Genomic DNA, 17,969 nt, shown 5'->3' with positions numbered 1-17,969 from the left:
TTCTACTGTCTAGGCATGCTGAAAAATCAAGAAAATAGGGAAAAAGTCTTCCATGGAGATTGGTTTTGTTACAACTCTCCCCACTCCTGTCAGGTATTGTTGTTGAACGAGGATAAGAAACAATCATGATTTAAATGCATCCCCATATTTCCCTACAAACACAAGTTCTATGATTAAAATGAAAAAATAAAATAAATAAACAATTATGCAGACTTGGTTCAAAAATCACTTACAGCTTTATGTCTCGAAACACTTGAGTGACATCAGGAACAGAGTGGGTATGTACTCCAGTGACTTGTGCTTTTACGACTAACCCTGTGTTAAGATTACACCTGCTTAAAGACACCTCAAACATATGACCCCTTTCTTTAATCGTGATTCTTTTTTATATTGCTAACCAGTTGGTTCTTTGCCCACCAAATGTTTTATATTCCTTTGCTGACACAAAACTTGAGTGAAGACTTAGAATATGGTAGAACATAACACCATGTGATGTTGTATAAGCCACATAGAGTTAAATAATAATGCAAAACATCCAACCTGGAAGTGGTTGAATGTTTTGTTTCATTATTTGTCTCGACAGGGCTTATATAACATCACATGGTGTTTAATTCAGCAAGCAGAAAAAGTTTTTTTTTCTTTTAAAGGTGTAAATTAATGTAGAAGAGCAGAAAGAGGTGCAATCATAGAAGATAAAGACTTTCAAAGTTTATGGACACAATAACTGTTTTTCAGTGTATAAATGTTATAATAGTCTTTTCATAATCATTCTGCATTGGTCCCTTACACAGTCCAATGAAATGAATAATTTATAGTAGCTTTAAAAGTTTAAAGTTTAAAATATTAAGATAAATGGTTTGAATTCCTGAACATGAAACTTTATCCAAAAGAATGACCAGTTATCAAATGTTTATTTATGAAAGTTTATTAACAATGTAAATATATGTATTTTATATTATACAAAATTCTTTTTAGCTTTTTAGACATATAATTAGGACCCTAAATAGCATTTGTTTTTAATATGAATGTGCCTGTTGCTGAGATACAATCTACTCTGTTTTCATCTTCAAAAATATTTTTAAATTGTATATAGTTATGTACTTGTATTATAAAAGACTGTAAAAAAAAGTCTTGCACGTCTATATATGGTACTTGGGAGTGCCATTATTGAAGAACAATTTGTTCAAAAACACTCAAATAACCTTTTTCAACCACAGGATGAGGATGTTTTTTCCTGCGTTATTCTAATCGACACACATGCTATGTACATGTTCATATGTTCAGTCTCCCCCCAGAGCCCGAATACAACGTCACACACCCTGCAAACGGACTTTCCAAACACGTAATGGGTTATTTTCTTTGCAATCTCATTTTCCGGTCTTCCGGAATGGACTTCACCAGGTTTTGATTTGAAAGTGGCACAATATCCCTTATTTTAAGCACAGGGCACAATTATTATTTTATTTTTATTTTATTTTATTTATTACTTCAAATGTGACCTGAAACATCTGATCGATGAAGATAAGTTAGCTTAGAAGATAAGTAGGATGTTTCCAGATTAAACAGTATGAATGAGGTGAAAGACAGATATCTGTCAAAATGAAATTGGCAGAATCTTTTTCTGTCATGTGGTTAAATGGACCAAGAGATGTTTGAGATTAATTTGGGCTTTGGCTCCTCCACACCAGAGGAATAATTCTTACCAATACACATACAGTATGTGACCCTTAATAATGAACTATCTATGAAACATTTACAACCCCTCAGTAAACACTCAGGGGGAAAAAATGATGCAATAAAGAATTTCTAAAATAAGAAACAGAAACAACAAATGCCAAATAATTTCTGAAGAACTTCAGAAGGTGGGCAAAGAATTCAGCACAGACTACAGAAGTCTATAAAAAAATTAAATAAAAAGAATTCTGGATTGCATAGTGCAAAAAAGTGCAAAGTGAATTAAAAACAAATCTTGTGGAGACAGTCTGACTAGCAGTAACAACTCACCCTGTAAATGCACACATCTATACAATATGAACACACACGCGCACACACACACACACACACACACACACACACACACACACACACACACACACATACACCAACACCCAGTGAGGAAACAGTCTGTTGTCTAATTTCCACTAAATGTCATGCTAAACATTATAAAAGGGGAGACACGAACATTTCCAGAGCATTCACCCTAATAATTGCTCTCTCACTCACATCTATCCAACACTCGCACCAACAGGTGAGTTCTTTTTTACTTTCCTTCTTTTAACCTTGTTGTATTAATTAGCTACTTGTTTGTTTTCTGGAATAAATATGAATTAATATATATATATATATATATATATATATATATATATATACACATACATACATACATATATACATACATATATATATATATATATATATATATATATATATGTATATGTTTTTTCAAAACTGTTTTCAAAATCTATTTAGATTATGATTATTGAAAAGCTCACATCATTACATCATCAAATTTAGATACATTTTGGTCAATTTTTAACGCTCAAAATCTGCAGTTTGAATGACAAGTGTTTTAATAATCATTAGATGTTTCAAAGCTAGATTATTTTGCCTTCTGATTGGTTAAAATAATCACGCACTTCTCAAACCAACCACTGAATTAATTGTTATTCATGTTACACATAAAATAGCATTGAAAATCAAGGTGATGTGACAATTTACATACTGTTTACTGACAACACTGCATTACGCTGTAGTTTTTTGTTGAACCTGACAGACTAAAACAGCTAGGAAAAAGAGACACGCAACCAAATGGTGTGCTTTCCTTTCCTAAAGTGCAGATGCAGTTGAGGTCTGTGGATCTTACAAACTCAGTGTTTTTTTTTTTTTTTTTCCTGTTCAGAGGCACTACCGACATTTGCTGAGGAGAACGAAAACGCTATAGGAAAACGCTACAAAGAAGGTGTGGGAGGTAAAACATCCTTTTGTGTTAGCTAAACTACTGCAAATGAAATCATAGGAGGATCACCCAGCCAACAGATATAAAGGGTAAGTTACAAAACTCTAAAAAGTTTTGAGAGCTCTACATGAGGAGAAATGAGTAGGTGCAACCTTCTTTTTTTTAACACAAAATAACTTTGATGTTTTTGTCTTTTAAAGGGCCACCTCTTCATTTAGAAGAGTTTTTATTTAGTTTATAACCAAGAAATCACGTTGTTGTTCTTAAAAGTATTCTTTGTGGAACCTTCTACTTCTTATCAAAAAGTTCTACAGATCAGTATTTTGATTTCTGGGATATTTAATGCATCAGTGCATCATGGTCTTAGAAACAGCTAGAGAACAAACAGTTCTTCAAGGAAATTGAAAAGGTTCTGCTTTTTACATCAAGTTAAATAATCTTTCTTGACTTGAACTTTTATTTTTAAGAGTGATAGCATTAGCTAGTTAGGATAATAAAATAATTGTATGATAGTTACTGGATAACCAAATTTTATGTTGGAAATATGTTCAAATGTGCAACTATAGATGCACTGTAAAATTCTGATGCATATGATAAGACAATGATTATTTTCCTGTTATGGCCAATAACAAATAAATGGCAGATACTTATTCCAAACTATTTTGTCTACTAAGTAAACTAAGAAATGATAAATTGCTGTATATGCATTCCTATAAAATACACTCATGTGGAGACATTCATATTGATGCTGGTTAGTCATTTTTCAAAAGCATGGAAATCTAAACCCCTTTTAAATCTAACACTTTTTAATGCTTTAACTTGCATATCTTCACCAAGTGCCACAGATCATGGAATAGATGCCACTTTAACCTCAATTCATTCTTACCTACAAAAACAATAAGCCAAGATGGTGGAACTGGGTGGAGCATGGTGCCCAAGTATTCAACTCTATCATTTGTTTGTTTCTTGAATGTACAGTATAGTACATGCCCCAAATGTATTGGTCTTTGATTCATGTGGGTTAAGAGAAAAGCTCCACGCTATAACAAGTGAGTGGGTATACAGTGGAAAAAAAGTGAGTCAGAATGAAATGGAGAGAATTTAGGCCTGCTCTCTGTTCCATATCTGTAATATTTTTTTTTTAATTAGATTTCAGGTTTAATTCCATGATTATCATTACGACTATGAATTCCACAAAATAACATGGAAACTAAAACTTATTTTACTGAATACTAAAGTTTCTATAGTGGCATAAATGAACCTTGCTGTCAGTCCAGACTATTCTCATATCTTGAGGGAGTTTATCTTGGTGAATGGAACTGAGAGAAGGCTATATTCAGACTGAGAGATGAATAATGAGTTTCAATGCCTTGAGTAATCCTCATCAATATCAACTTTTGGCTGAACAAATTTGTATCAATGTACATGGCACAATGACACAACATTGCAAATGACTGGAAAGTTGCACCCTTGCATGTAGCCAATATAAACTGAACATCTAATAATTGATGAAGAAAGATACAAAGTTCTGAGAAGTGCAGAAAAAAAAGGGTAATTCAATAACATTGCTACTTTTAGAAATGTGCTGTAATTTTTATTTTTTAGGGAGGAAAAAAGCATATTTGAAAACATTCGTTACTATTCAGCACCAAAATAAGGCTCTTCTCTGATTTCCTACATCTGTATCTCCTTCTTATCAAACCAAGTTGCTTACTTGAAAAACCCCCCAGGTGAAAAAATTTGACATTTATCATACTTGATGTGGTTAATGTCAAATGTCAGAGAAATAAGCAACACCATCCACACGACTTCTTAAACAAGTTCAGAAAACCGCAATGACAATGGTGCTCTAAAATCCAAAGATGAAGATTTTTTCTTTCTTTCTCAGAAGTTACATGTGCAAGATTCTTGCTTTAACACTGATAATTCCATACTTTTACACAATTAAGCATCCAACAGAAGTTATCGCATTACATCTAAACACATATAGAAGTATTACACATTGAGGGTGAATCAGATAAATGGTCCAGGTTGGATTCTCATATAGTCCTTTAATATTTAGTAGCCAAACACTTGTACACCGAACAAACATATAATCCTCCGACGTGATCCGGGACGTCATTACAACAAACCATCCACTTGTTTCTGATGCTGGGATCCTTCTGAAGTCTGTACAGAGATGCAAATGGGCTATTTAAACTGGACACGTCAAAGCGAATGTTCTTTCACTTTTCCATTTGTCCTGTTGTCGACAGATTCCAGTGCGTGAAGTATGTCAGAAACTGAACTCACATCTGTATACTGTCTCCAGTGTAGACAGCGTCAGTGATTATAATGGGTTCTAACTGCTTGATGCGACGTGACCCTCACATCCGGTGAAGGCAAATGTCATCCGTTAAGCAACTGAATGCCAGTGAGCTATGGTGCGCTGGTGTATAACTATTCGTCGATGTCTTGCTCTGGAGGCAGTCATATGCAAATGTATTTGCCTGTGAAATACACAAATTTCACAATATCCAAAGGAGATGTTTTTGGAGCTTGGTTAAATAAATGCTTTGTTTAAAATGAGGAGGACATTTTAATATATTAATGTTTTAATGGTACAAAGACCTCTTATATGTCAAAAAGCAAGGCAAATTTAAATTATCATGTCACCCCTTTAAAATACGAAGGGCCCACCACTGCTTTTCCTGACCTCTTGGTGAAACAAGAGAAAGAAAAACAACCTCCATTTCATTTAGCAGTTTTGAATTCAAATGGGTTTAGTTATACTATATTTGGAAACAAAGCAAAAGGTAAATGTATTTGCACAGGAAATACTTTGCGCTAGTACTTGGAGGGCTGATTAATTTCACTTTCAGTCCTTGGTAGTACGTTAAAGTTAATGAACTGTAAGCTCTTACAGTTAAGTATAACTTCCTATTTATTTCTATATAGGAATGCTTCAAAATGGTCCTGGAACATACAGAGGTGAAGAAAACCGAAGCATTCACCAACATCAGTACCAAGAGGAAGACTATCCCACATTTTCCAGCATACAAATGAAGCCCAGAGGAAGCAGATCACCTCTTAGCTCAGCTAAACTCATGGCTACCAAGGTAACAGACTGGAAACTGCCATATTTATATTTAGAAATTAAAGGAATATTAATAATGTTAATTTAAGTTCTTCCACTAAAAAACACAGCTCAAGTAACATCATACTGAAGAATGTATACAAGTGCTATAACACAAAAATGCCTGTATAAATTTAAAAATGCATTCTGCAAACTTTAAAATTGTATCTTTTTGTGATTGTGATTTCAAAGGTATCTGTTGCTATGGAGAGTGATCTCAGAGGTGCTAGCTCATCTCACATTCAAAATTCCACTCTACAACAGCAGGTACAGTCCAATCATAAAAGGTTTCACTTCCATAGCAACACCTTTCCCAAAAACTAAAGGATTAAAGGTGCAGTAAGCAATTTCTGAGAAACACCAAACAAACACACCCCACCTGTCATTGCTCCGCCCACCAAAATGCACGAACATGCAATGCAAGAGTAGATGTCTCATTATCATAGCTGAAGAATAGCTGAAAAAATTAAGTGAAGATGACGAACAACAAGGAAGAACAAAAAAATGAACAAATAGTACACAAGAGTATATATAAGCAAGAGTTTGTTGTTAGTCGCCGACAGAACACTAGCTCCAGACAAACAATGACACTAAACTGTCCTGTTACTAAAGCTAACATTACAACATCAGCATCTTTTGGTTCTGTGAAACATAGCAAAACCAATATTACTCACGTACAGTATGGAGCAGAAACAACGCAACCTCTGCGTCAAGTTTTCAGGTCTTTCCACTTGGGTCACTTCTTTGGCACTGGAAAGCTTTTTTAATATTAACGCGGGTCCTGAAGCTCATAACCCTTCTTTTTCCAATGATTTCCTCTGACCTTTACTCATTTGTAATGACTATCAGCCATTGCTCTTTCTACAGTCTTTCTTCAAATCTCCCTCTTGCTCACTCTCTCTCCTCCCCCATCATGAGTGGACACGACCCCTATTGCTGATTGGCTACAAGTGTGTTGTGGAGCTCGGTATGATCCACTTTGAACAGCTTTTCTTAGAAATCGCTTACTGTACCTTAAAAAGGAATTGATTAGAATTGCATTTTAAAAACTGAAACATGTAGCATTGGGTAGTATAAAAATTATGCATGATGAGTTTCTGTTGTCTTTATCTAGAGTGCCAGTGAAAATACAAGCAAGTGTTTTAGACAGCACAGACCATCAGTATTACGCAAAGGAAACCAGCCTTTCCCACAAGGTACTGGTACTGTAGACTCTATCAAAACTGAAAAATATAAAATCATTTTTCTCTAAAACTAAACTTTTCATAATGCTCCACAGGATGTGGTGTTCATGACTGGGCTTTGGACACTGTGTGTAAGACAGAACCTGACAGCAACCTGTCAGACCCGGGCCCACTTTACACCAGCCAATCTGAAAACAGACTCAGTGCCTCTGTGTCAAGTCCTCAGCCTGGAAGCCCAGAAAATTCTGGGAAGTGAGTATCTGGTTTGAGTAAACAAACACACAAACAAGAAAATAAAAATACATAATGTCCACATGGTCTCAGTTTTGTGCTAAACTAAGCTCTATCTCTAGGCATCCATTCAGTGTTCCAGGCAGTTTTCTGTGTATTAAAGGACAATGCAGATGGCCGGGGTGCTCAAAGAGCAGGGAAGTGTTCAAAGAATATGGACATTTCTTAAGGTGAGACAAAACAATTTAAATTAACTTTATAATTTAATAAATAATTCCAACAATACCCGATATCTGTACATCTTTATGTGTTTTTCATAATCTAGACACCTTTCTACTGACCATGCTCCTGGGGACAGAAGTATAACCCAGCTGAGGGTGCAGAAAGACAAAGTACAATACATGGAGAATCAGGTATATAACCCCAGTACTCAAAAACATGATCAACATACTGAAAACGGCCTGTTCTACATTTAACCAGCTTACGTGGGAAACACAGAACCCATTTATTATGTATCACAGGGGCTAATGGTACATAAATGCAGAGTGAAAATAAAGAACATGGTGGTCAGGAGGTTATAAGATTAACTGGATGATAAATGAATGCTTGCTTATGACACTGTGTTATATTTACTTTGTAAATGTTACTGTTAGTTGACAGCAGAGAGACAGAAACTGCAGGCCATGCAGCTACACCTGTTTGATGTCAAATCTACCTCTGAGGTAAGCGCTCTTGTGTTAAATTATATTTAAAATATATCATATAGCTGTTTGCATTGCGAGTAACAATATAACTATATATATATATATATATATTTACACACAATAACAAAACTATTAACCAAGCCAGATGACTAAAAAATAGGTATACCATTGCTTGTTGAGACGTTAATTAGCAGCCAGGTGCTAGTAATTACATACACTTGATAAACGATTATCAGGGAGTGGTTCATTCTCTATAAAGAAAAAATGGAAAAATAATCTGCTCACAAAGCTCAGAATCTGCCTGGGTAAAGTTACAGATTGTTAATACATTTTAAGATGTGCTGTGTCACTTACTACGGTAAGGATATGTATTGCTCTGAGAAAAGCTTAATCAGTTGATCTACAGACCTATGTTAAAGATTGAACTAATATAATGCTATAGAAAGGAAGCCAGGCAAAAATGGTAGGTCTGGAAAGTATGGACCAAATATTGTCCCCACTAATGTTTTCTACCAGATAACCATCAAGCGTGCTGATGAAGGAATATCTGGATTTGTAACTGGTTTATGGATTTTTCTTCACACCAGTGTATTCTTGAGACAAATGCAAGGCCATCTGTCTGCCAGCTAAATCTGAGCTGAAATTGGGTCACACCAGACAACAATGATCCTCAGCCAATCTACAGTGGTGGTCCTGGAGTACCCCCAATACTGCACATTTTGTATGTCTGTCTTATCAGCCATTTGAGGTCTTGGAGTCTTTATGAGTTGAATAAGGAAGAGTGAGTTTGATTAGGAAGACATCATTATGTGCAGTGCTGGGGACATTCCAGGACTGGGGTTAGGAACCACTGAGCTACAAAACTGAAAAAGGGAGCGTTCGAAAAGCCAAGCCAAAACCATGTGTGAGCGGCACGTAAACTTATGCTATTAATCGAATTGTGCCATAATGACAGCAGGGTCTGTCTATGTTCTGTTTGTCATTTGAGTTTTTTTTTTTAACCTAATTTTAGGGCCTGATGAAGGCCAGATGTTTTATGCCCAAAATTATGTATTGATGTAATTTTATCCTTCTGATCTCAGGGTGGTAACGGTGTGGAGAAGCCGGGACATCTGTCAGGACTCCTGGAACCTGCAACATGTCAGAACACAAATGGTCTCTATGACAGTGAGAGAGTGGCAGCTGATGCGTTAACACAAGGATACTGGCAGATCTCTACCTCACAAGTTATACCAGGTCATTCAGCAGCCAAACGCACTGTTGTTCTATACATATTTTCAAACACTGATTCAGAAACTGAACGTGTATATTCAATTTAAAACATTATCCACACACAACACAACACCAAATGATGTTTTTCTTTTTCTGTCCACAGGGATTATCCCCAGTTTTGAGTATTATAAGTTAACAAACATGAGGCCACCATTCACCTACGCCTCTATGATACGATGGGTAAGCACTGCTGAATTAAATACCCTGTAGGCCTATATTACCTTTTAATTTCCTGTCAGTCACATTAAAGATGTCTTCTATGCCAGGCAATCCTGGAGTCCCCAGAGAAGCAGCTTACTCTAAATGAAATCTATCACTGGTTTACCCGCATGTTCTTCTACTTCCGTCACAACACCGCCACATGGAAGGTATGAGATACAGTATTTGTCATTCCATGACTCACCGCCCACAAACAAGCCAATCCTGAAAGCCACATCCTCTCGTTTACATACCAGAAAACTTTCACAACTTGCACATCAATGACAAAGTGATGACCTGGCTGTGAAATCGCAGAATAAGTCATTCTTTTATTGCTTTGTGTGTGTAGAATGCTGTTCGGCATAACCTCAGTCTTCATAAGTGCTTTGTGCGCGTTGAAGGAAGGAAAGGTTCTGTTTGGACTGTAGATGAAGAGGAATTTCTCAGGAGAAAAGGACAAAAGTTACACAGGTAAACTGTACTTGCTGCTCTGTAAGGATGACAGTATAATTTAAGTTTTTTACTATTTGTGGATCGTTGCAGTGTTTACCCGTTTATTAACTAGACTGTGGCGGCCCATTCATTATGAACCAAAAAATATGTATAAACTTCTCATAACATAAAAGGTCTTTAATGTTGTTTTGCGCCATTGCTAAAGCAAAGTATCTGTCAAACGATCTAAAATCAAAGGCACAATATGGATAAATCCAAATCCAATATGGATTTCCAATATGGAAAAAATCACAAAAGGCTGTGACTTAAGTCTGTTGCGCTTTTAAAGCAAAGCGCGCACTCTATTCACGTGGTCAGCTCGTGATCTGGTGTTTTCCGCAAGTGGTGCTCACTGTAGAGCCAAATGAGTTGACCTTGACCGAGTCTAGCTCAACCTCTGTGGATCTAAGGGGCGGAGGGATAAAGTTAGGGTGTGGTTGGCTCTTCTATCTTCAAGCTCCACCCATTATACCCAAATTGCATCCAGAGAGGGGGAGCTGGACTTCACACTCCACACATTGCTCTCCAGTGAGCAGCCTCTCGTTTTCCGCGTCTCAGCAGAGGTGGACAAAGTACACAACTTCCTTACTTGAGTGAAAGTATAGATACTACTGGTGAAATATTACTCCGTTACAAGTAAAAGTTGTAAAGACCTATTTTTACAAGTAAAAGTACAGAAGTACTCGTTTTTAAAAGTACTTAAGTATCAGAAGTAAAAAGTAAATGTCAATGCATTGTTTTATTATTGTTGCATTGTTGTATGTAATACTTACAGTACCATATGCCTCTGAATCTATGCCTGCATACCTACCCTCATATCAATATCAAATTTATTTCTAGAACACAGTTCCAGTAGTGGGATTGAATGTGAGATTGAATAAGCGCACTCAATAACGTCCACAATGGTTTCGGACACCCAAATGGATGTTCCCTCAAATATTGCCCTATTTAAAGTTGTTTGGCTTTTTGTATGAATATGTTAGCCTTACTGTTATCTATAAGCTAGTGTGCTCCAAAAAAGTGACAAAATTCGCATTTAGAAAACCAAACCCAACATTGAAAATGAAAATCAGGTTTATGTCAGAATCCAATGTCAGATTGACGTTGATCTCCAACGTTGGACAGACGTTGTATTGTGGTTGAAAATGAAAATAGGGTTGACGTCAGAAACCAACATCAGTCGGGTCAACCCGACTTTTATTTTCAATCAATATCCAACGTCAATCTGACGTCGGGTTCTGATGTCAATCAGATGCAGGGTTCTGACGTCAACCCGACTTTCATTTCCAACCAAAATGCAACCCCTGCAACCAAAATCATCCACTGACTGATGTTACTTTCTACTCAAGGACCTTGACAGAATTGTAGTGGAGTAAAAAGTACGATATTTGTCTTTCAAATGTAGTGAAGTTAAAGTAAAAAGTTTCTAGAAAAAATAATACTCAAAAAGTTTGCTTAAGTACAGTACTCAAGTAAATGTACTTTGTTACTGTCCACCTCTGTGTCTCAGAACGACTCTGTTCACAGTGAATAAATGCAGTAAACTCCATTCTGCATGGGAGTTTAGTGTGCATTTGGGAATGCAACGGGCACCAATTGTGCTTTTTCACATTTGCATAATTTCCAACAATTTTATGGGTAGATGTTTACAACATTTCACTAGATTTGTAATGAGATGTGTTTGTAAACCTGTTTTCAGAGAAACTGGTTGCAGTTATCCACCAAAATAAAAGCCAAACTGCAGTTTTCCATCAAAATGAAAGCTCAGGAAATTAGGTCAAAAGTATTTTAATATAAGTATTTTAGTATTTTCATTTATTTTACAGTGCATTTTTTTCACAATATGGTATTCTGTCATAGGTATAATAATAATATATTATTATTATTATTATTATTATTATTATTATATTTTATATTCTAATTGTTTGGCTTCCTAAAACAAGTGTGAATGTAATGTAGACTGGGCCACTATATCACAACTGAGTCCCCTTTAAAGTTCAGGTACAAGTCAATTCATTGACTTATCTTTTTCTTTGTTCAGTTTGCACACTGAACATGGGTTGGAACATTTAATTTTGTACTCACAGTGCACCAGATTGATGAGTTTAACTTTATATAATGCTATAGATATTTATATAACTTTGACAATTTGAATGCCCCAAGACCGCCCAAGGTCCTCCCACCAGTCTCAAAAAATCATGTGGAGAAACAGAGTTGTATGAATCTAAGTAAAAAAAAAAAAGATGGCTGAGTAGTAAAGATTAAAAAGCCCTACCTTGGGCTCTTTGGATGGATCTAATAAAGTGGCTTTATTGTTGGAGCTGGGAGACACCTCAGCCTCATGGACTAATAAAGGCATGCTGTTTAGTTCTGAATCATAAGAGATTGATTGTAATTACAGCACCTTTTCCTCTAGGGACCAGGATATGGCCTGGATGTCACCTTTTCACCTGTTTCCCCTGACTCCACAAGGTGAAACTTACCAGATGTCTGGCCCAAATGGACACTGATTACGAGATTGCAACAACATTCAATCACTATGTGATATAAATTACAGACATGGTGGTTTTAAATGTATAGCAGGCAGTCTATTTCAGACCTTTTTCTTTTTCTTTTTTGTGTAACGAATTCTTTAAGAATCAATATAAATGTAACTTGTAAGTTAAGAAATGGAAGTTCAGCAAATTTTCATTATCTTTCTCACATTTAAATGTAATAAAAATTCACAAGTATATAACTCTTATAATGTCAACATTTGTACACCAATAATGATAGTAATGACAACGTTAAGTATGTAAATACATTTAATATGGTACTTATTGTTGAAAGCTACAGTAAAACGACTGCTGTACATTATTATTCTTGAAAATAAAATATTTGATCCAAACTGAAATGTAATCCAGCACTGTTAGACTTTTTTCCAGAGCTGTACACAATCAAGTTTTGCTTCTCAAAAAACTAAAATATAATATAAAACAGTTTCAGTAAGAAATCTTTTAATGCGTAATTGCAACGCGTTAGTGATGTTCTCAATGAAATGGCTCGTCACCAACTGCAATACCACGTCTATGATTGGTCGAGAGATTTTTGCGCGGTGCATTTCAGCCAATCAGAGCATTGTTTTCTCGCTCGTATGTAAAGCCTCAGATAAATGGCGAACGGAAGGGCAAACTGTAAACAAATACTACATAACTGGACATTTTAGACGAATTGTGACTTTTAAAAGAGAAATAGCTGAACGTTGGGAATACTGAGTCAAAATCAAACGGAAATAATTTATGTGCGAGAGTCAGCGAGAATATGAACTAGCCTCATTCACGTTGGGAAGCTATCTAGGCCTGCTGACATTTGCGCAGAATTGGATATTGGAAGTGCTGTAATGCGAACGAGGGAGAGACCCGCACAGTTAACAGTTATCACTTAGAATCTGTTTTAAAACCATCTTATACGTCGGATAAATCTAGAACTAGCTAGTATAATGAGTACAAACTCGGACAGCAGCCAGCCGTCCGAAATTAACCAGATGAAAAGAAGCGCAAGTCCGAGTGGAGAGTGTGAGACCACGCTGCTCAAGCAGGCGAAAGTAAGTGACGAGGAACCAAGAAATGAGTCTCATGAAGATGCAGAACCCGAGAAAGTTGGGAATGGTGAGCCAAAACCCGGAGCTGAGCTCCCTGAAGGAACTGAAGAGAAGGAGGTGGTAATTCAGGATGAAGCAGCCGCACAGGAGAGCACGAGACAGGCTGCGGGAGGTGAGAGCGCGCGCCAGCCGTCAGATTCCGCTGCCATCGCCGCAGCGGAGGCGCTCGCGAGTCTGACCGGCGGAGACGGGGACGAAGACTGTAAAGAAATGCCCTGTTCGTCCAAAAAACCGAGCCGAGAGAAATCAAGGTACAAGTCCAATCGTCCAGGTTGCTCTCAGAGTGAGAGAAGGACGGAGGCAGCCGCGGCGGACAGCTCTTCATCCCTGCGGATCCGCGAGAAGAGAGAAGATCCAGAGCAGGCATCGTTTGTGGATGATGAGGAGGAGGAGGAGGAAGATGAAGAAGACGACTCCCTTCCTGGCTCTTCCTCCACGGCCAGTTCGTCTGTCGCCTCTGAGAACGAGGATAACGAGGACGGTGAGTGTGCCATAGTGTCGGTGAAGATGGCCCCGGAGGTGCGGCAGTCCGTCGCGCTGCTCGCGCAGGTACAGATGCGTCTGGATGCTCTGGAGAAGAAAGGCGCGCGTCTTCATCAACGTCTGGAGATGAAAGTGAGCCGCCAGCGACGCCCTCACCTGGACCAGCGCAGCGCCATCACGCAAGCGATCCCAGGCTTCTGGGTTACTGCTGTATCCTTTAACACAGTGTGCGAGTTATTCAATGACTTTCAGAAGTCACTGAGGTCGTCCTTTGTGGGCCCTATCGCTGTCAACTACTTTTACTACTATCTTTAATGGTCTGATAAGTAGTAACAGTACCTACTTTTGTCCATATACTATCTGATACAGATATAGATTTTTGTCAATATGTATGTACATATATTTGTAAAAATAAGCTTATTTTTACTGCAGTCTCTATAAAATGTTTTTAAAAATCTTTCAAAAACAAGTCACTGAAAAAATCAAGGAAGTTAATTGGTCAAAAGATTCACAAGTTGATGTTATTAGATGTCCACTTTACCATGCCTGGTGAATTTCCACCAAAGATCACACTTGGTACTAGTATAGCAATGTTTATGTGTAGACTGTATATGCCTTACTTGTTGTTTTTCCATTTGCATCAAAATGTTTGAACCAAATGATGCTGGTTTCGAGAAGTTTGATGTCCTCATTTACATAGTGTGCACTTAACTTGGAACCAATCAGCTTCTGAATCACCCACATCTATCAGCGCAAATCGACGAGTCTGATGAAGACGCTCTTAGTTACATGACTAATTTAGAGGTAAAACATTTCCCTGCCTTTTTTCCCTTGTTTGGCTTAAACCTGTTTTCAAAACGGCTCATTATTTGTATTTTTAAAATGCTTATCATTAAACAGATTGAATCTTTCAAGAACAACAAACTTGGATACCGCATCTGCTTCCATTTCCGGCGAAATCCGTTCTTTCAAAACAAAATGATAGTGAAAGAACTTCATCTTGGAATGGGAGGTGAGCTGACCACTATCACAGCGCCTCTCTTTTCATGAGTGTATGCATGTATAAGATAATCATGCATTATCATCTGCATGTGCTTATTTTTTGCTCAGGGTCTCCGGTGTCCTTCTCAAACCCAATTTTGTGGCACAGAGGGCAGAATCTGGTCGGGAGTGGAGAACCTCGTCGAACATCACAGGGAGTCTACCAGAGCTTCTTCCATTGGTTCAGTGATCACAGCACCCCAGGAAGGGATGACATAGCACAGGTACATCTCTCATGAGGTTAGGTATAGGAAATGAAAATACATGAACAAAAAAAGCACTATAACACAGTAAATCCTTAAATAAATGCACACAGTAAGGATGATGTTTTATAAACCCATTGACTCCATCTCCTTGGCTCTAGATCCTGAAGGAAGATCTGTACAGAAACCCTTTGAGGTATTACCTGACTCCACTGTGGGAGCCACGAGAGAATGGCAGGTAATCGCCAGAATAAAACATTTGATTTCCTCCTCCAGATTCTCCCAAATGTCTTTTTAGGTTTTCCTAAACTTGAATTATCTTTAACCAATTTCCATGCCAGCAGCGCTCCCAAACCTAAGGGCAGCAATAACGGAGACGAGTGTGTGATCATCTCAGATTCAGACGAAGATGAAGAGCAGAACAGCCAAAACATGGAGCAGGAGGATGATGATGATGATGATGATGATGATGAACGTGATGACCAAGTTGGAGGTGAGCTTTTCCTTTACACAATCATCACACATTATGTAATATAAAGTGTTTCATGATAAGCAATAAAAAAAGTGGATTTCCCCCCAAGTTGATTTCATTTCTAAACAATCATGATTGATCATATTTTTCTCCCAGGCTCAGAAGAGAATGACAGAGATGAGGGGGAATCCTCCTATGAGGAGAGAAATGAAGAGGAAGTGGATGTTGAGGAAGTAGAAGAGTCACGTGACTCCGGTGGCTGTGAGGTCAGAGAGCAAGGAAAGGAAGAAGATGATATTGATGTCGATGAAGAGAAGAGTTAGGGTGTGGTGTTGTCTCCGTTTCTTTTTATGCAGAATAGCATCATTAGAGTTTTCTATGATCTATTTTACTGATTGTTTTCTGGATAAATTAACAAGTGTTAATGTTGCTTGATGATCATGGTTTAACCATATCTTCATTGTAGATGGTACTTTCTATACATCAGAGATGATGAAGTTTCAGATTCAGTGTGCGCACTCCTCCAAAAACACGTAGTTTCTTTACGATTTTACACGTAACTTTGCATTAACAGAATTCACAGAGAGGGCTACCGATACCCATAAGACACCTCTTTTATCTCAGAATTGACTGTTTAAAGTTGGGGATTACAGACTTCACTTAATTTAGTTGTTTTTGGCTAGTTTAGAGTCCTGGTTGTTGTTGTCTTTTGTTGTATGGAATACAGTAACATCGTCTGTCACCAACAAGTACGTTTTCACTGCAGGAGGCTACAGAATCATGACCAGTTCTAAAAACATTTTGTCAGTCATTCTTTGCTATAATATTTTTGGTTAATTGTCGTTTGTTACTACTTTTTTTAAAAAATCCACATTTACAGAATTCTAGCATCATGAACGGCATTGTTATAGTCTTATCTTTGTATTGTTCATAAACTCTACTACCACATTTTAGCTACAGTATAAGGGAAAAGGTCAAACATTCTCAAATGCACTTCATTCTGAACCAAAACTAGATAACTCAGGGATGTTTCCTCTTTTTACCCTCCTTATAGATGCGTTTCCCTTCATTCAATTTCGTGTCTTTAATACATACCTTTATGAATTGTTTGTTTATTGATGAACATTTAAATAATTGTAGGTTTATTTCACCTTGTTTACATAAGCAGCTAAAACAACTTGTCATTTCTAGGAATTGAGTTGGATATCTACACACTATCATCACATGCACGTTACCATTTATTCACTGCATTGAATAACAATTGTAATGTTATTTAAATGAGCGAAATTTTTGGAAAGGCCATCTCGTTGTGTTATTTCTTTTGACAGCATGATGTGTGCACTCAATACTCAGACTTTTTTGTGTCCAGTTAAATGCTTAGATAATGTAAAGATAGTGAATATGTATGTACACATTTGTTCCTTTTGACTTTTCATATTCATCTTCTTTTTTTTTCTATTAGTTCTTCTGCTCCTTTGCAATAATATATTTTTCCTTAACTTTGGTCAGTCAGTTATTAGAGTAAAATCTTTGTCATAGGAATCTGTAATAAGGAAACTGTGTTAAAACATATTTAGTTTACATTGATTTTGAGTGTTGACCTGTAAAAGCTCGATTTAAAAAATTGAAAAGATATTAACTCATTGTAAGTATACTGGATTGTACTTGTTTTTCCTGCAAGGCCAGTGGTTTGTACATAATCCTTTCCCTTATGAAGGGTTTATAATATGTTATTGAATTATTAGGGTAGATTTGACCTACAATATCAAAGAAAAGCTATATTTTGTGTGCTAAATTTTATAGAGAACTACAATTTTTAAATGTTTTGGTTTTGTTTGTTTTTTTGTTTTCCATGTCAAATAAAGTTTTTGTCTTTTCATTCACAATGTGGCATTCTGTCTCGTTAGTTTCTCCAGAAAATGGATTCAATTTAATACAGCTTTGTGTCCTGACGACACGCATATTTAGTGTTCATTTC

At 36.9% G+C, this 17,969-nt stretch overlaps 2 protein-coding genes across 6 annotated transcripts; both read left to right on the top strand.

Moving 5' to 3' along the window:
• Window positions 1-13: 13 nt before the first annotated feature.
• Window positions 14-12,956, top strand: foxp3a (forkhead box P3a). 4 transcript variants are annotated; one of them, XM_079897499.1, is made up of 14 exons: window positions 14-93; window positions 2,900-2,968; window positions 5,894-6,054; window positions 6,264-6,338; window positions 7,186-7,267; window positions 7,351-7,507; window positions 7,609-7,716; window positions 7,812-7,899; window positions 8,140-8,208; window positions 9,273-9,426; window positions 9,566-9,642; window positions 9,729-9,830; window positions 10,010-10,131; window positions 12,569-12,956. In XM_079897499.1, the coding sequence occupies exons 3-14, from the start codon at window positions 5,896-5,898 to the stop codon at window positions 12,660-12,662; spliced, it is 1,287 nt and encodes a 428-aa protein (XP_079753625.1). In that variant the 5' UTR covers window positions 14-93; window positions 2,900-2,968; window positions 5,894-5,895; the 3' UTR covers window positions 12,663-12,956. The 4 variants fall into 4 exon arrangements, with proteins under 4 accessions (XP_079753625.1, XP_079753627.1, XP_079753626.1 ...); XM_079897501.1 differs by lacking the exon at window positions 14-93 and adding an exon at window positions 2,037-2,248; XM_079897500.1 differs by lacking the exon at window positions 14-93 and adding an exon at window positions 2,173-2,248 and having other exon boundaries at window positions 2,900-3,045.
• A 74-nt stretch (window positions 12,957-13,030) lies between these two features.
• Window positions 13,031-16,848, top strand: tspy (testis specific protein Y-linked). 2 transcript variants are annotated; one of them, XM_079897490.1, is made up of 7 exons: window positions 13,031-14,485; window positions 15,002-15,079; window positions 15,176-15,287; window positions 15,386-15,540; window positions 15,681-15,757; window positions 15,864-16,012; window positions 16,148-16,848. In XM_079897490.1, the coding sequence occupies exons 1-7, from the start codon at window positions 13,631-13,633 to the stop codon at window positions 16,312-16,314; spliced, it is 1,593 nt and encodes a 530-aa protein (XP_079753616.1). In that variant the 5' UTR covers window positions 13,031-13,630; the 3' UTR covers window positions 16,315-16,848. The 2 variants fall into 2 exon arrangements, with proteins under 2 accessions (XP_079753616.1, XP_079753615.1); XM_079897489.1 differs by having other exon boundaries at window positions 15,861-16,012.
• Window positions 16,849-17,969: the final 1,121 nt, after the last annotated feature.

This window comes from Squalius cephalus (genome assembly GCF_949319135.1).
Source record: "Squalius cephalus genome assembly, chromosome: 16".
Taxonomy (NCBI): Eukaryota; Metazoa; Chordata; class Actinopteri; order Cypriniformes; family Leuciscidae; genus Squalius; species Squalius cephalus.
This window is presented reverse-complemented; position numbering and strand designations above follow the sequence as displayed.

Bases quoted from the DNA above. Each gene is read 5' to 3' on its own strand.
- foxp3a (XM_079897499.1), top strand. From the start codon at position 5,896: ATGCTTCAAAATGGTCCTGGAACATACAGAGGTGAAGAAAACCGAAGC. The intron at 6,055-6,263 runs GTAACAGACTGG...GTGATTTCAAAG, and splicing joins CTAAACTCATGGCTACCAAG to GTATCTGTTGCTATGGAGAG. The intron at 7,717-7,811 runs GTGAGACAAAAC...TTCATAATCTAG, and splicing joins GAATATGGACATTTCTTAAG to ACACCTTTCTACTGACCATG.
- tspy (XM_079897489.1), top strand. From the start codon at position 13,631: ATGAGTACAAACTCGGACAGCAGCCAGCCGTCCGAAATTAACCAGATG. The intron at 14,486-15,001 runs GTATCCTTTAAC...GGAACCAATCAG, and splicing joins CAGGCTTCTGGGTTACTGCT to CTTCTGAATCACCCACATCT. The intron at 15,080-15,175 runs GTAAAACATTTC...ATCATTAAACAG, and splicing joins GTTACATGACTAATTTAGAG to ATTGAATCTTTCAAGAACAA.